Here is a 25,404-nt window from a genome sequence, read left to right as displayed (position 1 = left end):
GAAGTATTTCAGTTAATAAACAAAGGAGTGATAGGATTAGAATACCTAATTTTGAAACTCCTAACTAAATAATGCATCCCTGGACATCAAAAAAAAGTCTGTGCAGAATTCAAACATCACAACGAATAGAATCAAATGCACTCACTATTTCACAGGTCTAAAAGCACTTTGTTCCTAATTGGGTAGCTTCTAAAATAGCTTTTAAATGACGATGCTTTTAGTGATAGTCACAGGATATAAAACAAGAAGATAAAGGACATGCAAAGAAAATGCCTGGAACCACACACCCAAAACTGTTAACAGGAACTTCTTGGGAGTCGTGGTGGTGGGTGGGACAGCTTTCTATACATCTGCGATCTATTTTTAAAGTTTGTTATTTCTATTTTTTTTTTCTTTTGAGATAGAGTTCAACTCTGTCACCCAGGTTGGAGTGCAGTGGCACGATCTCGGCTCACTGCAACCTCTGCCTCCTGGGTTCAAGCGATTCTCCTGCCTCAGATTCCCAAGTAGCCGGGATTACAGGCGCCTGCCACGATGCCTGGCTAATTTTTTGTAATTTCAGTAGAGATGGCGTTTCACCATGTTGGCCAGGCTGGTCTTGAACTCCTGACTTCAAGTGATCTGCCTGCCTCGGCCTCACAAAATGATGTGACTTTAGGCATGAGCCACCCCACCTGGCCAAGTTTATTATTTCAATAATCAAAACTTGTAATAAAGACAAGATAGGGAAGCTAAGCTAGGAAGGAACGAAATTTAGAAAGAAAATCAAACAAATGAACAGAAATTGGGCTTTTGTTTATGTATTTGCAAAAAGATTCTATACTTTGCACCCATATCTCTGAGTAGAGGGACCAGTTCTGTCATTGGTACGGATTTGTTTACACGTTCTGGTCTAGAATCATAAAAGAGTGCCTGTAAAGTCTTCAACGTGCTTTCCACATAACTGAGAAGTAACTTAAGCACTGGAAGAATTCGGGTCCCTAAACTTGGTGGTCTTTGGTACCCATGGGCGGCTCAGTGCAATGGGCTTATTATCACTCTGTAAGAATGCTAAATAAACCACAAATGTCTAGAAAATCATACAGCACTGACGGCAATCTTAAGTAGAACCAGTAGGTGGCGCACTAAAACAGGCATTAGAGACCAGGACACCGCAGTAAAAATCCAGTTTGCCAACGTCGGGGTCTTAAAACCTACTGGGTTTTAACCAGGCTCAAGAATTCTATTAATCATTTTATGTGAGTACCACAGAAGGAGGAGGCCCTAAATGTGGTTCTATTTTTTTTTTTCTGATGACAATTTTCCAATCCTAAACACATTTACATCTTCATTACATTAACTAGCTTAGTTAGCCTTAGAAACACATTAGCTAGTCTTAGAAATACATTCTAAGGCTAAATAAACTAAGCAATACCAGGATAACAAAACTTCATCTAAAAGGGCGGGGGGAAGGGAAAAACTTTTTATCAAACTTTCTAAGTTATAGAGGTGCTTAAAAGAAAAATATATAGGAACATCACCACCGCCAAAATAATTTTCCATAACTGGAGCTAATGCCATCTTCCCCAGCTGTGTTATTTTGCAGAGAAAGGCCAATAATACTGAATGATCCTCAAAAAAAAGAAACGGATTTCCCTTCACACTTTTTCCACCTATACTGACGTTTCCAATGTTAAAATAAGGGTCAAATTTCTGTCAAAATGCAAGACATAGCTTAAAGAGCTTGAAGATTAAAAGGCTTGGTGAATCATTGACATGAAATTTCAGAAGTAATGCAGTCCCGCTTTGGAGCCCCATCCAGTGGTGTCCTAGGCCTGTGCACTGCTGCTCTGTGGGGTGGGGGCAGTGCTGCAGGTGAGCTGCAGGGCTTAGAAACACACACGCAGTCCTTCATGGAAGACGAGGCTAGGAGGTTACTAAACCTCTGAAAGCAGCTTGCCTGGAGGCTACAGGATGATTTATTACAGAAACGACCTTAGAGATGACTGCCTGCCCCTTCCTGAGGGAGGAGGGAAGAGGAAGGTGGAGAGACAATGTGTACCTATCAGAAACAGTTTCCTCCCTGTTTCTTGGGGTTAGAGCAAGACCTGCCTCTGACATTTTCCCTTCTTATCTCCCTATTTATTCCCTTTTCCATGCCCTCATTTCTTCCCGCAGATCCTCAAAGGGTACCTGCATTATCTTCCCCAACCCAGGACTCACCGTGAACCTCCAACTCACCTGCCTTCCTCCAAGCAAACCTCAGTTTCCTAGCTGACCTCAGCTAGGTATAAGGAGCAATACGGCAACACACCATCACTAGGTGGCCCTTTCTATTCTTCCAAGTGTTTGGATTTTTAAACGAGGAAACATGTTATCTTCCCCCACCCCTACTCCCCAAAGGAACTTTAGAGAAAAAAAAAGAAAAAAAAAAGGCTGTGTGTGCATGTGTGTGTAATTATTGCCCACGAGGACCAGGCAGGCAAGCAACATCCTTGTAGCTAAACTTCCTGTCCAAAGAAACTTTTCTCTCGTTTCTTTACCCAAATTCTTCAAAATCTCCCAAAGGCTCCAGTATTTACGAGCAGTTGCCCTGGCCAGAAATACAGGGGACAGGCAACAGATGTCAGCAGGCATTTTTAAGCTGGACGCTCCCTTAAGAAAAGCCAAGCGCGATGGCACCTACCTGGAAATTCCTACCTGGAAATTCTTGGAAATTTTCATGCCACTCCGCGATTTTCACCTGCCTTACTCTTCTATTGCTCGTTTGAGAAGTAGAAAACTTCCATGGGATGTTTCTAAATCTTTGTCCCTTGTGAATTAGTTATTTTGCATTAATGTGTATTGTAAATGGGAAAGAAGTTAATTATTTCGTTTCAGATGAAATATAATGATCCAGTGAGCAAACAGCCCGCCCTCTCTCCTCTCTCAGCTAACAAGCCACCCAATTTTACTTTCCTGCTCCACCCATCTGCTCCACCCTATGGAGGGTTGCCAAGGCAAGTCCAACTTGTCCAAACAGGACATGGCTTCAGATAAGATTCTGCCCACACCCTGTACTTCGGAAAGACCAAGTGAAGCAATTGATTTTGCATGTCAATAAGGACAGGTGCAAAGGTAACAACCAAGCAAAAGCCTGACGCCTTTCCAAACGGGAGGCCCAGCAAAGCAGGGCTGGGGGCGGGGACGCCCACACCCATGCTACCCTGGCAAGTTCAAGGCCATCTGGCTAGTGGCATTCCACACCCTTCTCAGAGAAATTACAGCAAACTCAAATCATTTTCCCTACTAGGGTTACACACTTGTTTATGCTCTCTGACAAATTTGTGTTTTAGTTTTAAGGGCAAGCAACCCAAGCTAAATTGAAAAATACCCATAATGTCTAATCCTGCTGTGTACATATCTCACAAGGCCTCGCCTAAGCCCTCACAATTCTCTTCTGTGAAGCGTTATATAATCAAATCCAGAAGGGCTGCGTGAGGCCACGCTGCCTCTCATCTGCCTCTGCTCAGTGCCCTCCCTATCACTGGAGACCCACCCAACTCCACCCTCAGGAGCCTCCACCCATGGGGCCCCACCCTGCAGGGAGTAGGAGGCTGGGAGGGACCAGTTGGTGCTGGGCAGCAGCCAGTTCCTGGAAATTCCGGCCTGAACAGGGATGGTTGGAACCTTAAAAATAACCAGAAGGAACGGTGGGGTGGTGATCATTCCCTCCACTCCTGAGGATTCTCCATTGAAGTTTCTCCCAGAAAGCCACTGAACCTCTGGATACAAAACTATGAGCGAAGCCTGCCCTCTCCCTTTAAAAATAAGCAGAAAAGAAAAAAGCATTTTGAACCACTGCTTTCAACGTGGCCCAAGCCCACCCTACTCCTCTTCATTCCTGCCTCTAAGGCTGCCCCTCCCCACCTCCCACTGGCCTTATTTTCTGGTTCTTCACCATGGAAACCCAGAGGCCACCTCCAAAGCCGTCCTCACCTCCTTAGCTCTCCCCATCTCCACTCCTGCCTTGGGGGCCTGTGTAGCTAGCTGCAGCTTCTCTCTCTAGTCTCTCTTGGCCTCTCCAGTCCAGCCCTAGCCCCTGGCCACCGACGTTTTTCACAGTCCTCTTCTCCTGTCCTTTCCCAGCTCACAAACCTCCCTCCCATGCACTCCCCGGGACTGACAGCGGGCTCAGGCGCCCATGCTTGGCACCCCGTTCCCCACCAGCTGCCCCCTGCTCCAACAAGTGCCCTTCATGCTGGCTGCCCTGCCCACCCCCCAGGCCTTTGTTCATTTTTGGCCCTGATGCTGGGCAACCAGCGTGGAATGCCCCCTCCCCTTCCGGCTTATCTAAATCCTCCTAATTCTTCAAAGAGCAGCTCAAGGCCCTCCCCACTTCTCGCAGCCAGCTGATTGCTCCCTGGGGGAATCCAAGGCCGCCTCTTCTTACCTAGATACGCTGGGCCTTTTTGCTTTCCCAGTGGTGCGTGCCACACCGCCAGCAGTACTGGGAAGGACAGGCAGGCAGGCCTCAGCCTTCCTGAGAGGGCTCCCTCCCCACTCCCCACAGGAGATCGGGCTTGTTCCCTGAATGAAGTTTTTATGTCAAGCTGAAGGAGCTAACGTAAGAGCACTTAGCTCATAGTAGGAGTTCCACAATCATTTCCCTCTCCCTCTGAATGCACTTGAAATCTCTCCCTTAAACAAGTAATAGGGGTGAAGGGCCTAACTCTAAGGGAGACCTAGTAAACTAAACTTCCTAAGAACAAGTTACGGCCCCTAACCTTAGCCTGGCCCCTCACCTGTACTCCAGAGACCTTATCAGTACCATCTTCAAAGAATTTATCATCCACTCAGTGAGGTCTTCTAAACAAGTCTAGTGTCGAGCTCTCAACTGTTTTAAAATCTAAAATAGAAAAAAGAGAGCGAGAAAGGGAGGAGAGGAGGAGGGGGAGGAAACTGCCAGGGGAATGGGTGTGTACACAAACATAGGTTTTTGAAAAAGGATTAAGGAAAGCAAGGGACTAAGTGATGTCCCAGGTTTCCTGCCAATCACTACCACCTTCAGGATTGGTAATCACCAGGTACTGTTCTTTACATGAACTCTGTCATTTAATGCCTATGAGGTGGTTACTACCTTCCCAGTTTACTAAAAAAACAAAACAAAACACTGAAACAGAGAGGTCAAGTAATCTGCCCCCCAACATCACACAGCTGCTAACCTGTAGAGCCAGGACTTGAACCCAAGGTAGTCTGACTTCAAGACTGGTAGCCTTGGCACATCACTCTACCACTTCCCCAAGCAGAGGACATTACACCACCAACAGTTAAGTGCAGGATAGTGATTTCTGTGAATAGGTTGGTCCCTGGAGAAGACACAATGTGGGGACAGTCTATTTACAGTAGTGACCATTCCCACTCCTCCCAATTGGCCCCTGCTGCCCACCCTGTCTCAGTATACACACTTGGATGCAAGATCAAAAGACATATTCTGAAGGCCCCAAATTAGGTGATTATTCTTCCTAGCCAGTGCACCTGCAATTGTCCATATAACTGCTGAGAAAAATTGGCAGCTTGACCCAAGTAAATACGGAAATCCTTATAACAACTGTACAAAGGTGGAAGGGTCAGGTCCTCATCCCCATTTTAGAAATGAGGAAATGGAGGAACAGAGGTGAAACGACTTGCCCAATTTCACAAAGCTGCTTGGAGCTGCAGCCAGGAACAGAAGTGTTTCTGCCTGCAGACCCGGGCACTTTCTGTTCTGCTTCAGAGCCTGTGCTGTGGGACCGACTTTTAGGTAACATCTCCTCATGTTGGGGTCACTCCCCAGTAGGGAGAGTGTGGGTGTGCACGGCCACACTGGCCCATGGGAAGCAGGGCCCCGGGAGGTTCCAGCAGGCAATTAAGATTTCAAAATGCCTTTTCAGGTTAGATCACTGCAGGTCTACTCCATCCTATGGTACAACTCAGAGCAATGATTGCATATAATTTGAGATTAGCTCTAATAAGTAGGTACTCAATAAATACTTGTTAGATGAATAAATGAATGGATGTCAAACTACACTTCTCACGTGCTACGATAAATTAAGGGCAAAGGCCCTGGAATGATGGCACACCAGGTGTCCCACATGGAAACGCTGTCCGGCGGCTAGTGAAGCCGTCCTGACGTCTCATCTTCTAAAACGCAAAGTAAACGTGAAAATTTTGGGAGCCCAGGAGAAAAACTCCCTTGTTTGGAAACTCAGCGGAACAGGAACTTGATCTTACAAATGAAAGTGGCTTTGGAGTGTGAAGCTTTGGAAGGTACCAGGGGTGTAAAGTACAGGAAAAGATAAAGGAGTGGATCTCAGTGATTACACTTAAACAACAGTAGTAGTAGAAAGAACAACATACAGGCCAAAAGAGAAAAAAACCCCACGCTTGATTCACAGGTCGCTCTCCAGGGTAGAACCCACTGACCTCAATATCCATTTGATCTCTTATGTCAAGATTTGGCCAAACTCCACTGATTTGGGATAAGACTAGCTCTGGGCCATCCCTGGCGGGATCCCCAAGCCTTCCAGAGATTGGCAACCATCTTGAGGATGTCCTGGGCTAAGCAGGGCAATTCTGGGTCCTCCTGCAAAGGGCCTGCTTCAAGGAGCAACACCTTACTGGAAACAGGATAAGAGCCAGACCCAGCAGTTACATGAAATGCATGGGTTAGAGGGCCACTGAACTTGCTCTCTTCTGTCTCCAGTCCTTCCAAATAATTAGATGGAGAAATGATAATGAATTCAGCCTGCGACACAATGGAGTGAGTTTCAAAAACCTCCAGGAACCTGTTTTGCTAAAGAAAGAACTTTACTACAAACTCTGACCAACAGATACAAAACATACAGATAATTTTCTTTTTTTTTCAAATGTTCCATTGGGTATGGCCACATTACAGAATCAGGACAGGGCCAGTTAAGAGGATACCTTTTTTTTTTTTTGAGACGGAGTCTCACTCTTGTTGCCCAGGCTGGAGTGCAGTGGCACAATCTTGGCTCACTGCAACCTCTGCCTCCTGGGTTCAAGTGATTCTCCTGCCTCAGCCTCCCAAGTAGCTGGGATTACAGGCGCGTGCCACCATGCCCAGCTCATGCCCAGCTAATTTTTGTACTTTTAGTAGAGATGGGATTTCGCCATGTTGGCCAGGCTGGTCTAGAACTCCTGACCTCAGGTGATCCACCCACTTTGGCCTCCCAAAGTGCTGGGATTACAGGGGTGAGCCACCACACCTGGCTGAGGAGACTCTTTTTTTTTTTTTTTGGCTTTGGAGGAAATTAATCCTAGTTCTAATTCAGAAACTGTCAATAGCATTGTGCCTCTTCTATGACTACTAAATTTCAAGGAAGGAGAGCTGAGTTGGGGGGAAAAGTAGGGCTATCCCCTTCAGACAATGCTGTCCCTTATCAGGGCAGACTGCTGTCTGGTTTCCTGTCTCCAGCTTCGGCATGACTGCTTAAGATGAGAAACAGGGTCTAAGAAAGGAACAGAGTGGTCTTGAAAACGAGAATGCTAGTGACCATCATAATCCAACTCACTCCCAAGAGGAATTCTGACTAGAATATCACATACTAGCAAACCAGACATCAATTGTTTTAAGATTCTACAGATTTATTTTTTTAAAAAGCTAGAACCAATGATAAATGAAGCACTTCAGAAAGAGTCCACGTTCCAGAATAATTTAATTCTCAGTACCTTAAAAAATGAGGTTGCCTATATTTATTTTTCTTAAACACAACTGGGTGTGAAAACAGAGAACAAGAAATACTACCCAAGAAAGCTGTCATTTTATAGCAAAAATGTTGATTTGAAAATATTAAGAAGGCAAGTTCTCAGGGGGAGATGGAGACACAATGGAATTAAGAATCAGGATTTATTTATATGGCTAAATAAAACTCTTATTCCCATTTTTTTTGTAATTATAGCAACTATAAGATAGGATAATTTTCCTCAATTCTTCAGCTTAGCATTTAAAAGCTTGCAGAATGTTTTTCTGACAGACTATATTAGACCCTGATCACCTCTATCAACCACTTCATCTTCCTGCAAAAGGGAGAGGAAAGAGTTTTCCAAAAGCCAAATACAGACACTGTTTACCAAACCTAGTTAGATTGTTAACAACTTTGGAATCAAAACAAACAAAAAAAACACCCTGCTTCCATTTGACTTACTTATGAATTTTAAGCTTAAAAGCCTCTTGTCCTGCAGGTCAGCTTAGTATTTCAAGATGCTTTTCCCAAAGGAGAAAGAACTTGTTAGGACTTCCAAAACTCCGGGCCTTTTTCATAGAAGGTTATCAGTAGCCAAGTAATTGATCCAAGTAACTCTCTTAATACCATATTTTATACTTTCCATTTGTACATAAAGAATGTGGTGGAATGTGACATTTAAAACCAAAGCACCATTATCATCAATTTTGGGGAGCAGAGGGCCTGATTTGCCGCTTCAGCAACTCTTTGAATTAATTCCATGGCGACGTTGTAGATTATTCCTTTCGATTAAAAAAGAAAATCCCCAAATAAGTTTATAAAAGAACTTGCCAAAACTTTTCTTTTTCAACCAAATATTTCCTTAAATCTTAGTTTCTCAAGAACCAAAAGAAAAATAATATTAAGATAGGTCTTAAATAGTTAACTCAGAAATTCATTAACCCACAACTGACAGAATATTTAAAAAATAATGAAAAATGTTACTGCAAAAAGAAAATGAGAAGAGCATTCTTCTTCTGTTTTCAAAACAGAAGATTAAAATTTTCCAAACGATCTATCATTGAATGAATTTGTTATTGCCAGTTCTCCTTTTCTTTGAGTTTAATTCTTAAGAACAGGTTGAAAATGAGATGTAGAATATTGTACAGTGAATTTTTTGTCTTTAAAACATTATCCTGGTATTTAAATCTTTGTCCTTAAAAAGAAATAATCCTGGGATTTTCTCAATGTCTTATGCTTTGCTTCAATGATTTTTCCAAAGATTTCTTCTTCCAAACACAAGCAGGACTTTCAACTAAGCCCAGGCTGCCAACACTGCTTAAATCCTCCATCCACCGAAGCCACCTGGAGCATCCTGGGTTAAATGTGAACAAGGGTGGGCCACGTCTTTCAGATAATGCTAGGTCTTCTAAACTGTAAGGTGTTAATCCTGATCCAAAATTGACAGCTTCAGGGCAAAATGCCTATCTTAGAACAAATACCCTAACGACCTCAACACAAGAATCACAAACAAAAACAAAACTCCTTTAGGTTTCTTTGCCAAGATGGACTGAAATTTCCCCCAAATCACAATGTGGCAATGAAAAATTTAAGAAGGCAAAACCATTTATTCACCCAGACAAATGCAGTGGAGCAAAGGGTGGACGTAAAAAGGTTAACTGACTTCTCATTATGACATAACACAGGCATCTTAAGCAATATCAAGTGTGTAGAGACATGATAACTCCATGGGTGGGGATACGGAGTTTAGGGGCAGGGACCTCGGCCTGCTCTGGGCTACTGATCTACCAGAAAACAGCCTGAAACAGGAAAGAGCACACATATGCCACTTGGAATGTATGACGCAAACCCCAGCCTTGAAACAAAGAACAGGAAACAGCTCTGCTGGCTGTGCTGGAGAGAAAGCACAGAGAAACATTTAGCCGGCCCTCCCTGACCCTATATTCATGAGCAGCTGGAGTTTTTTAAGACAACAACAGGGGGGTGGAGGTGTTTGTTCTATGGGTGTGAATAATAACACCAGCTTTATACAGGGGACCTGCCCTATTTACAAATAAGAGCTGCCACATACAGTAAACATCATAAGTGAAATGTGATTTTATCATATTCAAGCAGCAGAGACCTCCCTAATGAACACTAGCCTCCCTCCTGATTTCTTTTGTCCCTTTCTGCCCCATCCCAATGGCTAGTCCCTAGCTCTGGTCAAATCCCAGGTTAGGGTAATGATTATGGTTCAGCCTCAGTGCATCAGGAGGAAAATGAAGATAGAACACTGTGTTAGGAATTCAGATTACAATTTGGGTACCCCACAGAACTAAAACTGGAGCAATGGTAAGCCTCCTTTAGTCACAAAATTCCAAGACAGACTGTGGGACATCTAGAGCAACCCAAAATTTTCACTGTCTTTTTCAAATGCAGTTATACACATTTTTGCAGAGCTGCTCATCTGTTTAGCATATACACACATTTACAGAAATTTACCTTTTAAGAATGTGATTCTGTTTCTGACATTTAATCTAAAAATTGTTACACAATCTGTACGCCAGAGTACTAATTTCTACAAGACATTCTAAAATGTCTATTTTCCCTTTGGGTTATTTTTAAGATAGTAAAATCCATTCACAGTTCCTTTCCCATTATTTCTCTTTACTTTGTTAGCCAGGACTGTTTAACTCAAGCTTACATTATCAGAGATTTAAGAATCTGGTGTGTGCAGATGTTAAGTACAGGTAAGGAAAAAAGAAAAAAAAAAAAAAAAGGAAAAAAGAAGCATCACTGTACCCATAGCAACAAAATTGGGTTTTAATTTAGAAACTTTGCAGTGAATAAAACAATAGCTTTCTGCAAAGCTCTGTTGTTTTGTATCTGACAAGGTTTTGTGGTCTAAGTAGCTACTTTTCTTTGTTATTTTCATGTTGAGATTTTCATACTTGTATTCTCTTTCATGCAAGCTAAATGTTCTTTACAATGTATCATCATTAAACTTACGGATAGATAGTACATTAGGTTTTTTCCTTCTAATAAATAGTTTGCAGCAAAGCCCACTGACTGCAGAAATGAAGAAATCAGTTTCTCTAGGGAGTTTAATTTAATCAAACATCTAATTTCAGGTTTCTATTAACAGCCTAAAGTCAACTAACAAACCTCTTTTCAAACCAGAAGAAATCATTCATGGACACTTTCTTTAAACACTATTACAAACTGAAAAAAAACTGGAGATATCAATGCTAACAGATTGTTTTTCCCCCTAAAAGCAAGTCTTCCCTAGGGTAAGGCAGATCATCCAGATGAATTTCTCTTGTACAAATGCTCCTCAAATTCATACAGAATAGGATAGCACAAAACTGCTGTGTAGAAAAACCTATAATGAACCACTGGCCTATTCCCCACTTGATTTTGCTGGCATGTTTCACATACTTGTCAGAATACCACTTCATACTTTTCCCCATATACCAGACTCTTAAGAGAAAATAATCAATATATTTAAAGTATCTTGAGTGATATTAATGGAAACATAAATTCTGAGTAAGAAATTCAGTGGTTCAGTGTAAAATGTTTATTTTAGTGAAATACAAGAAGGTGAGCAATTTCCAATTTCCGTTTAACTTGACTTATTAAGTCCCATTCACATTCTTCTAGTATTATTGTATAGTGCTATAAAATTTAAACCAGAAAAGTATTTCTCCTTGTTAGTAGTAATATGCCCAAAAAATGAATATGAGAATTCCAAGTCTTATCTGCCATCTCTAACAAAGCCACTTGGAAATGTTAGGTAGGTCCCAGGGGTCTTGGTCCAGGGATCTGCCCCTGGGTCCCCACCAGGTTCGGCTGCAGGCAGTTGCCTAAGGCATCCTCCGCCTTCAGCCACGCTGCAATCCTTGCTCCAGGCACTGCGGCAGGTTCTCTCCATGCCCCCAGGAGGACTCTCCAAACCCAGCCGGCTCATTTCTCCTGCCCCGGAGGATCCAGACGCCCTGGCAGCTCCTGGGCTCCAGGACGGAGAATGGGATGCTGCCTCCAGTCCTAATTGCCCCAAGTTTCTTTCCAGAGGGCCCGGGAGGCTGCTCCAAGTTTGCTCTGCCGGGCGAGCGACCGAGCGCCGGGTCCCGGGAGGGGGGCGGCGGGGGGCGCGGGCGGAGGGCGGGGAGGGGAAGGACGCGGGAGCCGGGGTTGGGGGGGCACCGGGAGGGGGAGGAGCAGGAGCGCGAGGCCTCGGCGCTACCTTTCTCCAAACAACGTTGCCACACGCGGAGAGCACAGAGATTTCTGGGGCTTTGGAAGGAATCGTGAGCGGGCGGGCGGAGGCCGGGGACCACACAGGTGAGCCCCCGCTCGCGCCCTGCCCCGGACCGCGGCGGGCGCTGCCGGCCCCGCTCCTCCGCACCCAGGGTCCACACGCTGCCTCGCCTCAACCCCTCACTTTCCACTGCGAACCTGTGGCCCCCTCCCCCGTGCTCGCCCTCCGCCCCCACCCCGGCTGTGAGGGGCTGCCGCACTTTCCCAAGCCCGCAGGCGCACCACCCCCAGCGCAGCGCTGCACCCCCAACTCATTCCCTGCGGCCCCCTCCGAGGGAAAAAAATGAAACCAGAGCGGCCGAGGAGGCGGGCGGCAGGGGCCGGGACGCGGAGGAGAGGTGAGGGAGAGAGGACTTACTTTGCGAGGCGCGGTGCGGGGCGCCGCCGACGAGAAATAAAGGCCCGGATCCGGGCTACCTGGAGCCCCTCGAGCGCAGTAATGTCAGGGCTCCAGTCCGGGCGCCGTAGGCGGCGGCGGCCGCAGGGGACGGGGACTGGCGCGCGTGCGGCGGACGCTCTCGCTGCGCTCCGGCTCGGGCCCCGGCTCCGCGCGGCTCCGCTCCTGGCTCCCCTCTGGCTCCCGGCACCAACTCCGGGCAGTCACATGACGCCGGCGCCGCTCGCTCTGCGAGCCTCCCGGGGCTGGCGGGGTAAGTAGAGGCTGGGACCCGGGGTGGGAGGGTCAGGGAGGGGAGAGGGAGCCGCCGCGGCCGCCCGGGCTGGGCGGGTCCCCACCCACTTGGGTGGAGGCAGCCGCCGGAGGGGTCGGCCGAGTCACTCGCGCAAACACGCACCCCGCCCTGCGCCCTTCCCCCGCCACCCCCGCCTCCCGCGCCGCCTCCGCCCCGCCCCGCCCAGTCACCCGGGGACGGCCTGACAGACACTTATTATTCCCCGGAGCCGGGCGCCGCCCCGCCGGCCCAACCTGTCCCGCGAGGCGCGGCGCGGCGCGGCCTCCACCCCCCGCTCCAGCCCGCCCGGCCCCGCGTCCCCGCCCGCGTCCCCTCCCTGCGCCCTCCGCCCCGGAGCCCGCGCCCCGCCCGCTCGGCCCGGCCGCCGCGCCGCCGCCCGAGCCCGGGGGGAAGGAAGGGCGGCGCTGCCCGCTCCGGGCGTCACACGGCCGCGGCCCGCTGCGCCGCTTCCAAAACACACAGCCGAGCTCCCGGGCGAGCCGGGGCGGGGGGCGCGGGCGGCCGGGGCCATCAATCAGCCGGCTCCGGCGAGAAGGGCGGTCCCGGGCGCGGCGGGAAGGGCTGGGCCCCGCGGCCGGCGCGGCCCCTCCTCGGCCGAGCGCACTCAGCTCCCTGCAGGAGAAAAGCGGAGCCGAGGCGGCCGCTTTGCAGGAGCGGGTGGGCCGGGCGGGTTCGGAAGGGGAAGAGCGGCCGCTGGGGCGCGCCGAGCCTCCCTGGCCCCGAGTCTGCGGGGGTCAGGGGACACGCTGTGGGTGCGCTGTTTCTTTGTGCCCCGGGGCGCCAGGTCCCTCTAGCGGACGGCCCAGGCGGCGCCCCCCGCCTCATGGGACTTTTCTTTGAAGGCCCGGAGACCCCCGGGGCAAAGCTTCCGGGGCCTGCCGCTGGAGCGAAAAAGCGGCATTTGCGCAGCCGGGCTTGCCTGGAAACTTGGCAAACTTTGGTCGGATCCTCCCCTGCAGAGCGAGGGCCCGGCCCAGCAATTCCTCATTTCAGGTCGCTTGCTAGGGACGGAGCGCCCCAAGCTCAGTGGCTTTCTGGGCGCTGCGAGCGGGCGGCACAGTAGGGCGTTTCGTCCAAGCCAGGCCCCTTCGAGGACTTTGTGTAGATTCGTACTGAAGTTTAATGCCTTTTGAGTTTCTTTTTAAACAGTATTAATGTAATCAGGAATGCAATAAAAAGAACAAAGGACAAATTGGTTCAATTGTTTCAGTCCTGTGTAATGTTTAAAACCGCCGCTGCTTCAGTGTATGGCTTGTTATTGCTTCAAGATGTTTTAAAGACCCTTTAAGTTCACCCTTCTCACTTTGATGCTTCATCCAGACATGGTACTGCTTAAAACAGAGTGGTATAGTATATTCCAAGCCGCTTCATGTAGCTACACAGTATTGTAAAATTAGTACCCGATAACCTCAAGTAGTGAAATAGCATATTGTAAATAACGCGAGTCCGGGAAAGGCCACGTGAAGGATACCCAGAACTGACACTGCTCCTGGGCCGGTCGTGCTGTCGCGTGAGCTTCATCTTTAAAATGTAAAGGGTGTTTTTTTTTTTTTTTCATAATGAATAAAAGACCTTCAAGAAAAAAAAGTTGGATTCGTGTCAATTACTAATTGCAATTTATTGATCACTGACATCATTAAATGTCTGATCGGCTGCCTTAAGGTTTGCATTAGCGGAACACTGTTAGGAATGGCTGGTGGAACTGACTCCTAGTAGGTTCTCAAAAAAGTATGGATTTTTCTCTAGGGACACTGATGAAAACTAGAAGCACATAAACCATGTTTTTTACATTGTTCATGTGGTTGTGGACGCAAAGGGGAAGAGCGAAATAGGCCTGTCGGAGAAAAGTGTGACCCAAGATAAGGGAGTGGTTTTGATATGAAAGGGGCAGGCGGCAAAGGAGAAGAAAAGCCATTTTAAAAAGTTAATTAGTAAACACAGCGTGTTTGGTGCCCTGTGGGAAGCTGTTCAAACGCAACTTGTACAAAAATGATTACCATCCAGTGCTGGGTAGCTCAGTGAAGGACACCATCATTCTTCAAAATGCCCAACAGGGTGGGGCGCGGTCGCTCACTCCTGTAATCCCAGCACTTTGGGAGGCCGAGTTGGGTAGATCGCTTGAGGCCAGAAATTTGAGACCAACCTGGACAACTTCGCGAAACCCCATCTCTGTGGAAATCACAAAAATTAGCCAGGCATGGCAGCGCACGCCTGTGATCGCAGCTAGTAGGGAGGCTGATGCAGGGGAATTGCTTGAACCCGGGAGGTGGAGGTTGTAGTAAGCTGAGATCATGTCACTGAACTCCAGCCTGGGCAAGAGTGAGACTCCGTCTCAAAAAAAAAAAAAAAAAAAAACCAACAGAAGTTCCGGACACTACACTGGTCCAGCCTGTTGTCACCGCATCTCGTTGGTTATCCTGTTTGCAGTATGGCTAAAGCGTGGGAAAGGTATTAGAGTATGGGAGTAAGAGTGCCCTTTCCAAAATGCAAGCCTAATCATGTCAGTCCCTCAATGGCTTCCCTTGGGATGAAGTCCTAAGCTTTCCACCCCTATTGGCCTGGCCTCTGACTGTCATTACAGACACTTCTCCCTCTTCTCTCTTCCTACTCTTTTCCAGCAATGCTGAACTTCTTTCTGCTCCTTTCTTCCAACTCTCTCTTCCCACCTCTGGCCCTTTGCACATGCTCATTTTTCTAGGTAAAAAAGCCTTGCCTTCTCCCTGAACTCGTGACCTCTACTCCCATTTCCCTAAATTCTATCCACCCTTTCAGCCTTGACCTAAATGACATTTTCTCCAAATATGTATTCTCTCACCGCACCTTTGGATAAGTTGAAGTGCTTTGGTAACATCTGGTGGGGGCTGCTGTTTGGGTCATCGGAGTGGGTCCTCCTATTTCCCCTCGTGTAACAATTTTCATTCTTGTAATTGGCTATTGACTGATCTCTCTGTAGCACTAGACTGGAAACTCTATGAGGGCAGGCACCTTGTCTTTTCAGCAAAATTGTATTCCCAGGGCCCAGATGTCTAATGAATATTTGTCAAAGGAAGAAATGTAGTTTATGAGTTGAGAGGAAGACTGAGTTGAAGAGATGAGCAGAGGCTACAGGGAGGCAAGTGGCTGTAAATTATATCTCCATTAGTACAGGGGCTTTGAAACGGTGAAGAGGAGGGAAAAGGGCGTTACTCCCACTGAGTGCTCTTTTTTCTTTTTGAGATGGAGTCTCGCTCTGTCACCCAGGCTAGAGTGCAGTGGTGTGATCTCGGCTCACTGCAACCTCCGCCTCCCAGGTTCAAGTGATTCTCCTGCCTCAGCTTCCCAAGTAGCTGGGATTACAGGCACCTGCCACCATGTCTGGCAAATTTTCGTATTTTTAGTAGAGATGGGGTTTCACCATCTTGGTGAGGCTAGTCTCAAACTCCTGACCTTGTGATTCACCTGCCTCAGCCTCCCAAAGTGCTGGGATTACCAGCGTGAACCATCGCACCTGGCCTCCCCACTGAGTGCTTTTAAGCAGCAGAGTGAGATAGTGAAAGTGGTGCCTAGGTCTTTTTAAAATTCCTAACACTAGCACAGTACCTGGAACATGGTCAGGTGTTCAGTAAATCCTGCATGACAATCTCAAGTGTGATCTTTGTAGTGGCTGCTTTGCCCTTTTTCCTTGTTCATGGCAGGCCAGTCTGGTTGAGGTGCACGAAGCCTATGCTCAGTGAAGGATACCCGTGCCTCGTCCCAGCAGAGGAGCCTGGTTACTCCCAGCTAATCCCAGTCTCTTTTGCCAGTGACTGGTTGGAGGGTAGGTGTGTGACCTAGTTCTAGCAAGTGGGACATGAAGGGAAGTGTGTTGGGGGTTTGTGGGAAATCTTTTTCTTCCTGATACAGGGAAATCCCCAGACCTGCTTTGGAAGTTGTTATGTGAAGATGTGATGCTTGAAGCTGTGGCAGCCATCTTGTATTCTTGAAAGAAAGCCAAAGTTTCAATTTCCATGTGGATAGTTCTTTTTTTTTTTTTTTTAAACCATTTAGTTTTCAGCTCAAATGTTACCTCCTCAGTAATGACTTCTTTGACCACAAAATTTAAAACATACCCCTTTCCTCTTTGCTGTGGTTCCGATATTTGTCCTCTCCAATTCTCATGTTGAAATATGATCTTATTGTTGGAGGTGGGGCCTGATGGGAGGTGTTCAGGTCATGGGAGTGTGTCCTTCATGGACAGATGAATACTCTCCCTGAGAATGGGGAATAAATGAGTACTTCCTTTGTTAGTTTCCAAGAAAGCTGATTGTTAAAAAGAGCCTGGGTCTAGCGCAGTGACTCAGAGCTGTAATCCCAGCACTTTGGGAGGCCAAGGCGGGCAGATCACCTGAGGTCAGGAGTTTGAGACCAACCTGGCCAACGTGGTGAAACCCTCATCTAATTATCCAGGTGTGGTGGTACGCTCCTGTAATCCCAGCTACTTGGGATTACAGGAGTATCGCTTGAACCTGGGAGGTGGAGGTTGCAGTGAGCCAAGACCATGCCATTGCACTCCAGCCTGGGCAACAAGAACAAAACTCCATTTCAAAAAAAATAATAATAATAAAATAAAGAGCCTCCCTCCCGGCTCTCTTGTTTCCTCTCTTGCCCTGTGATCTCTGCACATGCTGGCTCCCCTTCACCTTCCACCATGCGTGGAAGGAGCCTGAGGCCTTCACTGGATGCACAATCTTCCAACTAGAAGAACTGTGGGCCAAATAAATGTTTTTTCTTTGTAAGTTAGCCTCAGGTGTTTCCTTTACAGCAACATGAAATGGGCTAAGATGCCCATTCATTGTCTAGTCTTTGTCCCGTTTTACTTTCTTTTTTTTTTTTTTGCAAATAATTAACTAAAATTACTCTTTTTTTAAATTTTGTTTATTTGCTACCTTTTTTTCTCATTAGAGTATGAGCTCTGTGAAAGCAGGGACATTGTTTTATTCACTTTTTCCTCAAGCTTCTAGAACAATGTCTGACAAATAGAAGTAGATGTCCATAAGAATTTGTTGATTAACGTATAACAACTAAGCCACCCCAGGACAATAACACCATGTTGAAATGGATTCAGGGGCTAGTGGACACAAGGCACTGTAATCCTCCACTTTCTCTTTTGTCACTTATATCACAGTTCGTTCCATCTCAGGCAGTCTCTTCTTGCTACACAAATACATTTTCTTGAGATTCCTTCTTTCTTCTCCACTCTATTTTAGAGCTTTTCTATTCCTTCCCAGGGAATTTCTCCTCCTCATTTGATGACAGACAAAGCTACCAAGGCAGAAAAGTGTCATGTGCTTGTGAATTTATGAGCAGCACAGATACATTTACCTTAAAGGAAAACAAATCTGTATGTTTTGAAGTAAAATCAGAAATGCTAGGCTAAGGATTATCCTTCTTTAAAGCATTACAAAAGGTCTGTAGATTCTCTGCATCATCTCTACAAGCTTCCACTCATTATCTATCCATCCATCCAGTTTAGTATTGCCAGGAAATACTGACGTGGAGTTAGGTGACTATGAGTTCTGGTAAAGATCAAACTGGATGTATGATCCACCCCCACCTCCAGAAGCTCTTAGCATTTCTACGGCAGGTAGACAGTTGTCTTGGATTGTGTTTGGCAAGCCAGTGCAATCCAAGGACGGTGGCACGGTGGAAATGTTGGTTCTTGGAATCGAAGTCAGAGAAGTAAAACAGAAGAAGGCTGTAGAGAAGTTGGGGTCCTGTAGCTCACGCCTGTAATCCTAGCCCTTTGGGAGGCCAAAGCAGGCAGATCACAAGGTTAGGAATTCAAGACCAGCCTGACCAACATGGTGAAACCCCGTCTCTACTAAAAATACAAAAATTAGCTGGGCATGGTGGCGGCACGTGCCTGTAATCCCACCTACTCAGGAGGCTGAGGCAGGAGAATCGCTTGAACCTGGGAGGTGGAGGTTGCAGCAAGCCAAGATTGTGTCACTGCACCCCAGTCTGGGAGACAGAGCGAGACTCCATCTCCTCGCTCCCAAAAAAAATCGCTTGTATTTCATTGTTTATTTTATTGGTTATTTTGCCAATAAAATATGTCAGTAGTTTTGTTTTCTCCTTTTTATTGAAAATATATTATTTCTGCTTCATTGAGAGTTTCAGTCAGCTTTTGGAGACATGTCAGAGACCTTAGAATATTATTTATACTATGACTTCAAAGGAAAATGATTTATGATTTCCAAATCAATGTCCTACACATACAAAGAGACTGCAACTTCTTGCTGAGTTGGAGACCACCTAGATTTTTCCTGTGCTGCTAGTCAGAGTAAGGAAAGAATGGGAGACCTACAAAGTGAGAAAAACTACCTCCCTTGTTTTGGAATGAGGCTTTTTTTTTTTTTTTTTTTTTTTTGCTATTTTGGAGTAAGGTGGACTCTTGATGTTTCTAGCCCTGTCCTCTATGTTAAGGAAGAATTATTGGCATTTAAATCTTGAATTTAGTCTACTTCAGTTAGTATTGCTTGAACATTTACCATAGGTCTGGGTTGGGGTGATAGTACAAGAAGTATATATGACATAATCCCTGCATTCAAGGAATTAGAGAGAATATATGTATTATTCTGCTGAATTATTACACAATGCAGAATATAAGAATATCATGAATAAAATTTATTTATTTATTTTTATTTTCGAGACAAAGTCTCACTCTGTTACCCAGGCTGGCGTGCAGTGGCATGATCTCGACTCACTGTAATTTTCGCCTCCTGGGTTCCAGCATTTCTCCTGCCTCAGCCTCCCAAGTAGCTGGGATTACAGGCACATGCCACCACACCCAGCTAATTTCTGAATTTTTAGTAGAGACAGGGTTTCACCATGTTGAACGGGCTGGTCTTGAACTCCTGACCTCAAGTGATGCTCCTGCCTTGGCCTCCCAAAGTGCTGGGATTGTGGGTGTGGGCCACTCTGCCTGGCCAAGAATATAATGAATAAAATTTAGAAAAGGACAGTGATATGAGAGCTAAATGGATAAAAAGGTAAATTTATTTGTTCAAAAAATGAGTAGTAATGTGTGGTTTGGTTTTGGTCTTCAAGGAGCTTACAGTCTCACAAAAGAAATCACATCTGGTCAGGAAATCCTCGAAATCTTCATGGAGGAGGTAATGTCTGTGTTAGAACTTCATGGCTGCAGAAGGGGCTACAAATCACATTTTAGGGTCTGGAAAGGGCATGGAGGCAAAGGGCCCAATAGGAACCTGAGTCACTTGGGAATGGAGTGAGACAAGGCAGGAGAGGTCAGCCAAAGCTATGTTGTGAACAAAATTGGAATTGACATTGGGAAGCCATGGAAGGTTTTGAAGCAGGTGAGTTGCATAATAGCATGTCAAAATGACGTGAAGTATTATGTTAATATAAAGCTCCAACAGGGCAGAGCAGGAGGCAGCAGCCAAAGGGTGCATACATCTATTCATGTATATATACATATACCATCTCTCTCTCCCACTCTGTACACACTTGCACACATACATGTGCATGCGTGAGCATTTTTCTGTCTTAGCAACTAAGCCAGCCAAGAGACAGTATGTACACTGTGCTCTAGGAAAGTGGTCTTGCCACTTTTCTTTTCTGCCCATTCCAAGATCATTGCATCCCACACTTCCAAAACCCTGAAGTTTGAAGCACTTCCCTCTGTGTAAAAGCTCAGTTGCACAGGCTTCCCTGTTCTTGGCTGGGAAACAGCCTTTTATTCCTTGGTCTCCCAACCTGGCAAGCCATTCTGCACTCATGAATGCTTTGGAAGTTTCGCTGATCTGTCCTAGAAAAAAATAAGCACATGGTTGTACCACATGAACAGTGGAGAGTTCTTCATCACTCTGGTAATTAAGCTCATATTGAAGTGATAGGAGTAGAGGGGATATTTTTTCTTTGCCTTTCAATATTCTGTGTTTTTTTTTCTTTAATGAGCATGTAATCCTTTTGTAATAAGAAACAAGTGTTTTTTAAAAAAAATAGCTAAGATGCTGGGTGCAGTGGCTCACGCCTGTAATCCCAGCATTTGGGGAGGCCGAAGAAGGTGGATCACTTGAGGTTGGGGGTTTGAGACCAGCCTGGCTAAGATGGTGAAACCCCTGTCTCCACTAAAAATACAAAAATTAGCCAGGTGTGGTGGTGCATGCCTGTAATCCCAGCTACTTGGGGTGCTGAGGCAGGAGAATTGCTTGAACTTGGAAGGTGAGTTTACAGTGAGCCAAGATTGTGCCACTACACTCCAGCCTGGGCAAGAGAGTGACTGTCTCAACAACAACAACAACAACAAAAAGCCAAGAAAGAAAGAAATGGGCAAGTTGTGTATAATTAAGTGTCAGATCTGAAGCACGGTTTTGCAAGTTGGCCCTTTGAAAGCACCTCGGAGTCAGAGGTGCAGTCCTTTGCTTGGGATTTTGAAGGGGGCTGAGGCTAGGGGGGCAGGAGGTGTTGACGAGGGAGGCTCTAGGAATTGAGGGCAGTGAGACAAGGTGAACATCTCCTTTTATCGACTCTTTCCCTTTTTTTGAGACAGAGTCTAACTATGTCACCCAGGCTGGTTTGAGACAGAGTCTAATTATGTCACCCAGGCTGGAGTGCAGTGGCACAATCTCGGCTAACTGCAACCTCTACCTCCCAGATTCAAGCAATTCTCCTGCGTCAACCTCCCGAGTAGCTGGGATTATGGGTGTGTCCTGCCACACCCGGGTAATTTTTGTAATTTTACTGGAGACAGGGCTTCACTGTGTTAGCCAGGCTGGTCTCAAACTCTTAACCTCGTGATCCACCTGCCTCAGCATCTCAAAGTGTTGGGATTACAGGCATGAGCCACCACGCCCAGCCGACTCTGGGTTTTTAAAGACTGCTTGGATAGTTGGACCTGTGCTGATTCTTGGAACTGAAATTTCTTCTTCAAGATAATATGTCCAGTATTTACTTGACAAATCTTTCCAAAGAGAAAAAAGCTAAAAACAAATAAAAAACAAAACAAAACTAAAACAAAAATAGAAAAGCCAGCAAACTAGAGTGAATAGAGCCGAAGTTCCTATTTCTCAAGATACAGGAATATATTAATACTTCCTGGAGCAAGGTCCATTCATCCTCTCTGGGAGTCTTTTGCCAGGATCTGTTGGTTCGACGGGAAACAGAGGTGTCAGCAGTTGTGTATGTGAGTATGTGAGAGATGACCCGCAGCCCCCAAGCACCATTAACACTCTGGTGCGTTGTCTCAGCAGGAGGGGCTTCTAGCTGCTCCGTTTCTTTCTGAGCTGCTTCTGTTTGTCTGTTATTGTTCATAAGGTTTTCTGGGTAACTATAAGCAACGGCCTAGTTAGTTCCTCTTGAGATTGCCCACTACTCCCCACCCTTATTTCTCACCTCCCAGCATCCTGTTTGTCTCCCTGAGTCTGTTCCCCACCCTGTCCCCACCCTTACAGAGCTACCAGCCCTTTTAGCCATGCTTTTCTTCCCTTAGCTCATTAATTTTAATCTTTTTTAAAGTGTTCTCACATCAAACAAGGCACACCACCTATCCACTTTTTTATTCATCGATTCGTGCTTTCTTCTATCATGAATATCTTTAAAATATGTCTAGATACATATTGTAGTGTGTCTTCCCTTCCTCCCCTTGTCTCAAAAATACTGTATTTCCAGAAATTCTAAAAGAATGGAAGGGGATAAAAGGAAGCATGGACAATTTTAAATTACGTAAAAGGAGTTTCTGGGGGCGCTTTGCCTACTTAAAGTTACTTGGTTATGATAGGAACAAGAAATCTACAACATATAATGTGTTCACGCTCACATCAAGATGATGTTTAGTTTATTAGATTTTCGAGAATATTTTAACCAGTCAATAATTTTATATGAAGTATCTGGACTTACATTTTAATTTTTCTCGTTGTTGCAAATGGATCTATAGACTGTGAAACATTATAGACTCTAGCACTAAGTTTTGCAGGTTTATGAGAAATATTTAAACCTTAAAAAAATGCCATCATAAAAGAAGTCATCAGTGCCCCAGCACAAGTAAATATGTAATTCTGCCTAGTAGTCATGATATCTTCACAACAGAAAAAATTCATTTTAGGCTGGGCGCGGTGGCTCACGCCTGTAATCCCAGCACTGGGAGGCCGAGGCGGGCGGATCACGAGGTCAAGAGATGGAGACCATCCTGGCCAACATGGTGAAACCCCATCTCTACTAAAAGTACAAAAATTAGCCGGGCGTGGTGGCACGCGCCTGTGGTCCCAACTACTCGGGAGGCTGAGGCGGAAGAATCGCTTGAACCCGGGAGGCGGAGGTTGCAGTGAGCCTGGATTGCGCCATTGCACTCCAGCCTGGGCAACAGAGCAAGACTCCGTCTCAAAAAACAAAAAACAAAAACAAAAAAACAAAACTATATATATATATATAAAGAGAAAATTCATTTCCTAAGAAAGAGAAACATTTCGTTTTTAAGCAAGGAGGGAAACACTTTCAAAATTTGAGTACCACTTTTGCTACACAGTAATGTATCTCATCAGTTTTCTTTTCTGCACTAAAGGTAAGGAAAATGGATTCAAAAGAAGCAGAAATTGATGATAATGGCATTCTAAACTCATATCAATATCTTATGTTTCTTTTGCTATTTCCTCAATATCTGAAACATAAGTTTCCTTCCCAGATTCACACGAATGTGTCTCCTTTTCCATGTTTGTTTATTTTCTTATGTGGCAAATTGTTTCAAATGCAATTCATTTTCTTTCATTTGGTACTATGAAGATGAGGAGTTCTCAGGATTCAGGAGGAAACAGAAGTCTTGAGCATTTATCATCACGTCCCAGGAGAGATATTCTTGGTAGGATATTAGCTTACTTTCTCAAACCACCTATCTCAAGGTATTCCCAGTTGTGATGCTTTTCAAAGTACCTGTCTAAAGTTCAGTCCTCAGGACTTTAAAATTTTCATTAGGTGGTAGTTATCACATGAGTAGTGTGGTTTGGGTAATGACAAAATTAGTCACATTTCTTACAGTATTTCCCTTAACTTTTTTCTGTACCTGAAAGTACCCTTAGATCCAAACAAACAAACAATAAAAACCAACAACAAACCCAGTTAATTTAATCTAGACCATTTGGTACAGATGACTGACAAAGATGCATTGTGTAAGAGGCCCTCCCTAATTACACTGTTCGCCCCCAACCCTACCCTCTCTGAGATGGAGTCTTGCACTGTCACCCAGGCTGCAGTGCAGTGGCATGTCTCGGCTCACTGCAACCTCCGCCTCCCAAGTTCAAGCAGTTCTCCTGCTTCAGCTTCTCGAGTAGCTGGGATTACAGGCGCCCACCACCACACCCAGCTAATTTTTGTATTTTTAGTAGAGACGGAGTTTCACCGTGTTGGCCAGGCTGGTTTTGAATTCCTGACCTCATGATCTACCTGCCTTGGCCTCCTAAAGTGTTGGGATTACAGGTGTGAGCCACTGTGCCCGGCCAACACTATTGATGGTTATTACTTTAATTCGAGATAACAGTCTTAATTTCTTTCTTTCTCTCTCTCTCTTTTTTTTTTTTTCTGAGATAGAGTCTTGCTCTGTCACCCAGGTTGGAGTACAGTGGCTCGATCTCTGTTGACTGAAACCTCTGCCACCCAGATTCAAGTGATTCTTCTGACTCAGCCTCTTGAGTAGCTGGGATTACAGGTACGTGCTGCCACGCCCAGCTGATTTTTGTATTTTTAGTAGAGACGGGATTTCAGCATGTTGGCCAGGCTGGTCTTGAACTCCTGACCTTGTTATCCACCCGCCTTGGCTCCTAAAGTGCTAGGATTACAGGGGTGAGCTACCACGCCAGGCCATATAAATGCCTTTTAAAATTTGAATTTATTTCTCCATAAATAGAATGCCTATTTATGTATTGATTTGTATTTTTATATCTTATACCTTATGGTATATCATTTGCTTTAGTACCTCTGTTATATTCCTAAAAATATAAACTTTACTCAAAATAGTATAATTTAAATAGCATAATTTAAAGCCTATTTCCCAAGGAAATTTAATTATAATGTTTAATAATTGCATATTATATTTAAAGGATTATAAAGAGTTTTATGTAAAATGTCCTATTATATCACATAAAAATGGATGTCCTATTGAAATGAAAAGAATTCCCTTGTCCCCTTCTCAGGACATGCAATGGGGTGTGGCTTGGACTCGCTTCTTCGGTGTCCAGCTGCTCAAAACCTCTAAGGGGTGGCTGGGCGGGTGGCTCACGCCTGTAATCCCAGCACTTTGGGAGGCTGAGGTGGGCAGATTGATTGAGAACAGGAGTTTGAGACCAGCCTGGCCAATATGGTGAAACCCTGGGTCTACTAAAAATACAAAAATTAGCTGGGTGTGGTGGCACATTAAAACCCTGTCTCTACTAAAAATACAAAAATTAGCTGGATGTGGTAATCCCAGCTATTCAGGTGGCTGAGGCAGGAGAATTGCTTGAACCTGGGACGTAGAGGTTGCAGTGAGCCGAGATCACACCACTGCACTCCAGCCTGGGCAACAAAGCAAGACTGTCTCAAGAAAAAAAAACAAAAAAACTCTAGGAGGAGCAGGCAGATGGGTAGGTCATGGGGAATGTGGGCTCCAACCCCATGGCAGCGTCTAGGGGTGAATGTTTACAGCTCTTGAAGCCCCAGTGGGCGTGTGTTACCGTGTGCTCTTTTAGTTTAGCAGTCAGTCCATA

General features: G+C 45.5%; 2 protein-coding genes across 4 annotated transcripts in view; one reads left to right on the top strand and one right to left on the bottom strand.

The window, feature by feature from the left end:
* KLF3 (KLF transcription factor 3) overlaps window positions 1-12,458 on the bottom strand; it is a 36,571-nt gene extending 24,113 nt beyond the window's left edge. The window contains exon 1 of one of the 3 annotated variants that reach the window (XM_064366308.1): window positions 12,358-12,458. Coding sequence is in view for 1 of the 3 variants with exons in the window: in XM_012474982.3 (XP_012330405.2) it covers window positions 2,680-2,703 (24 nt within the window). In the remaining 2 variants the exon portion in view is untranslated. Of the gene's footprint in view, window positions 1-2,665; window positions 3,490-12,357 lie in introns of those variants that run through there. The other 2 variants (XM_012474984.3, XM_012474982.3) reach the window with 2 other exon arrangements.
* Window positions 12,203-25,404, top strand: part of LOC105732678 (putative uncharacterized protein FLJ13197) — a 65,630-nt gene continuing 52,428 nt past the window's right edge. The window contains exon 1 of the mRNA XM_064366314.1: window positions 12,203-12,649. Coding sequence (XP_064222384.1) covers window positions 12,283-12,649 — 367 coding nt within the window. The 5' untranslated portion in view covers window positions 12,203-12,282. The remainder of the gene's footprint in view (window positions 12,650-25,404) is intronic.

This window comes from Aotus nancymaae, unplaced genomic scaffold (assembly GCF_030222135.1).
Source record: "Aotus nancymaae isolate 86718 unplaced genomic scaffold, 86718_ANA_hifiasm-v0.15.2.pri h1tg000006l, whole genome shotgun sequence".
In the NCBI taxonomy this organism is placed as follows: domain Eukaryota; kingdom Metazoa; phylum Chordata; class Mammalia; order Primates; family Aotidae; genus Aotus; species Aotus nancymaae.
Note: the sequence above shows the minus strand (reverse complement) of the source record. Positions and strands in the feature narration are given on the sequence as shown.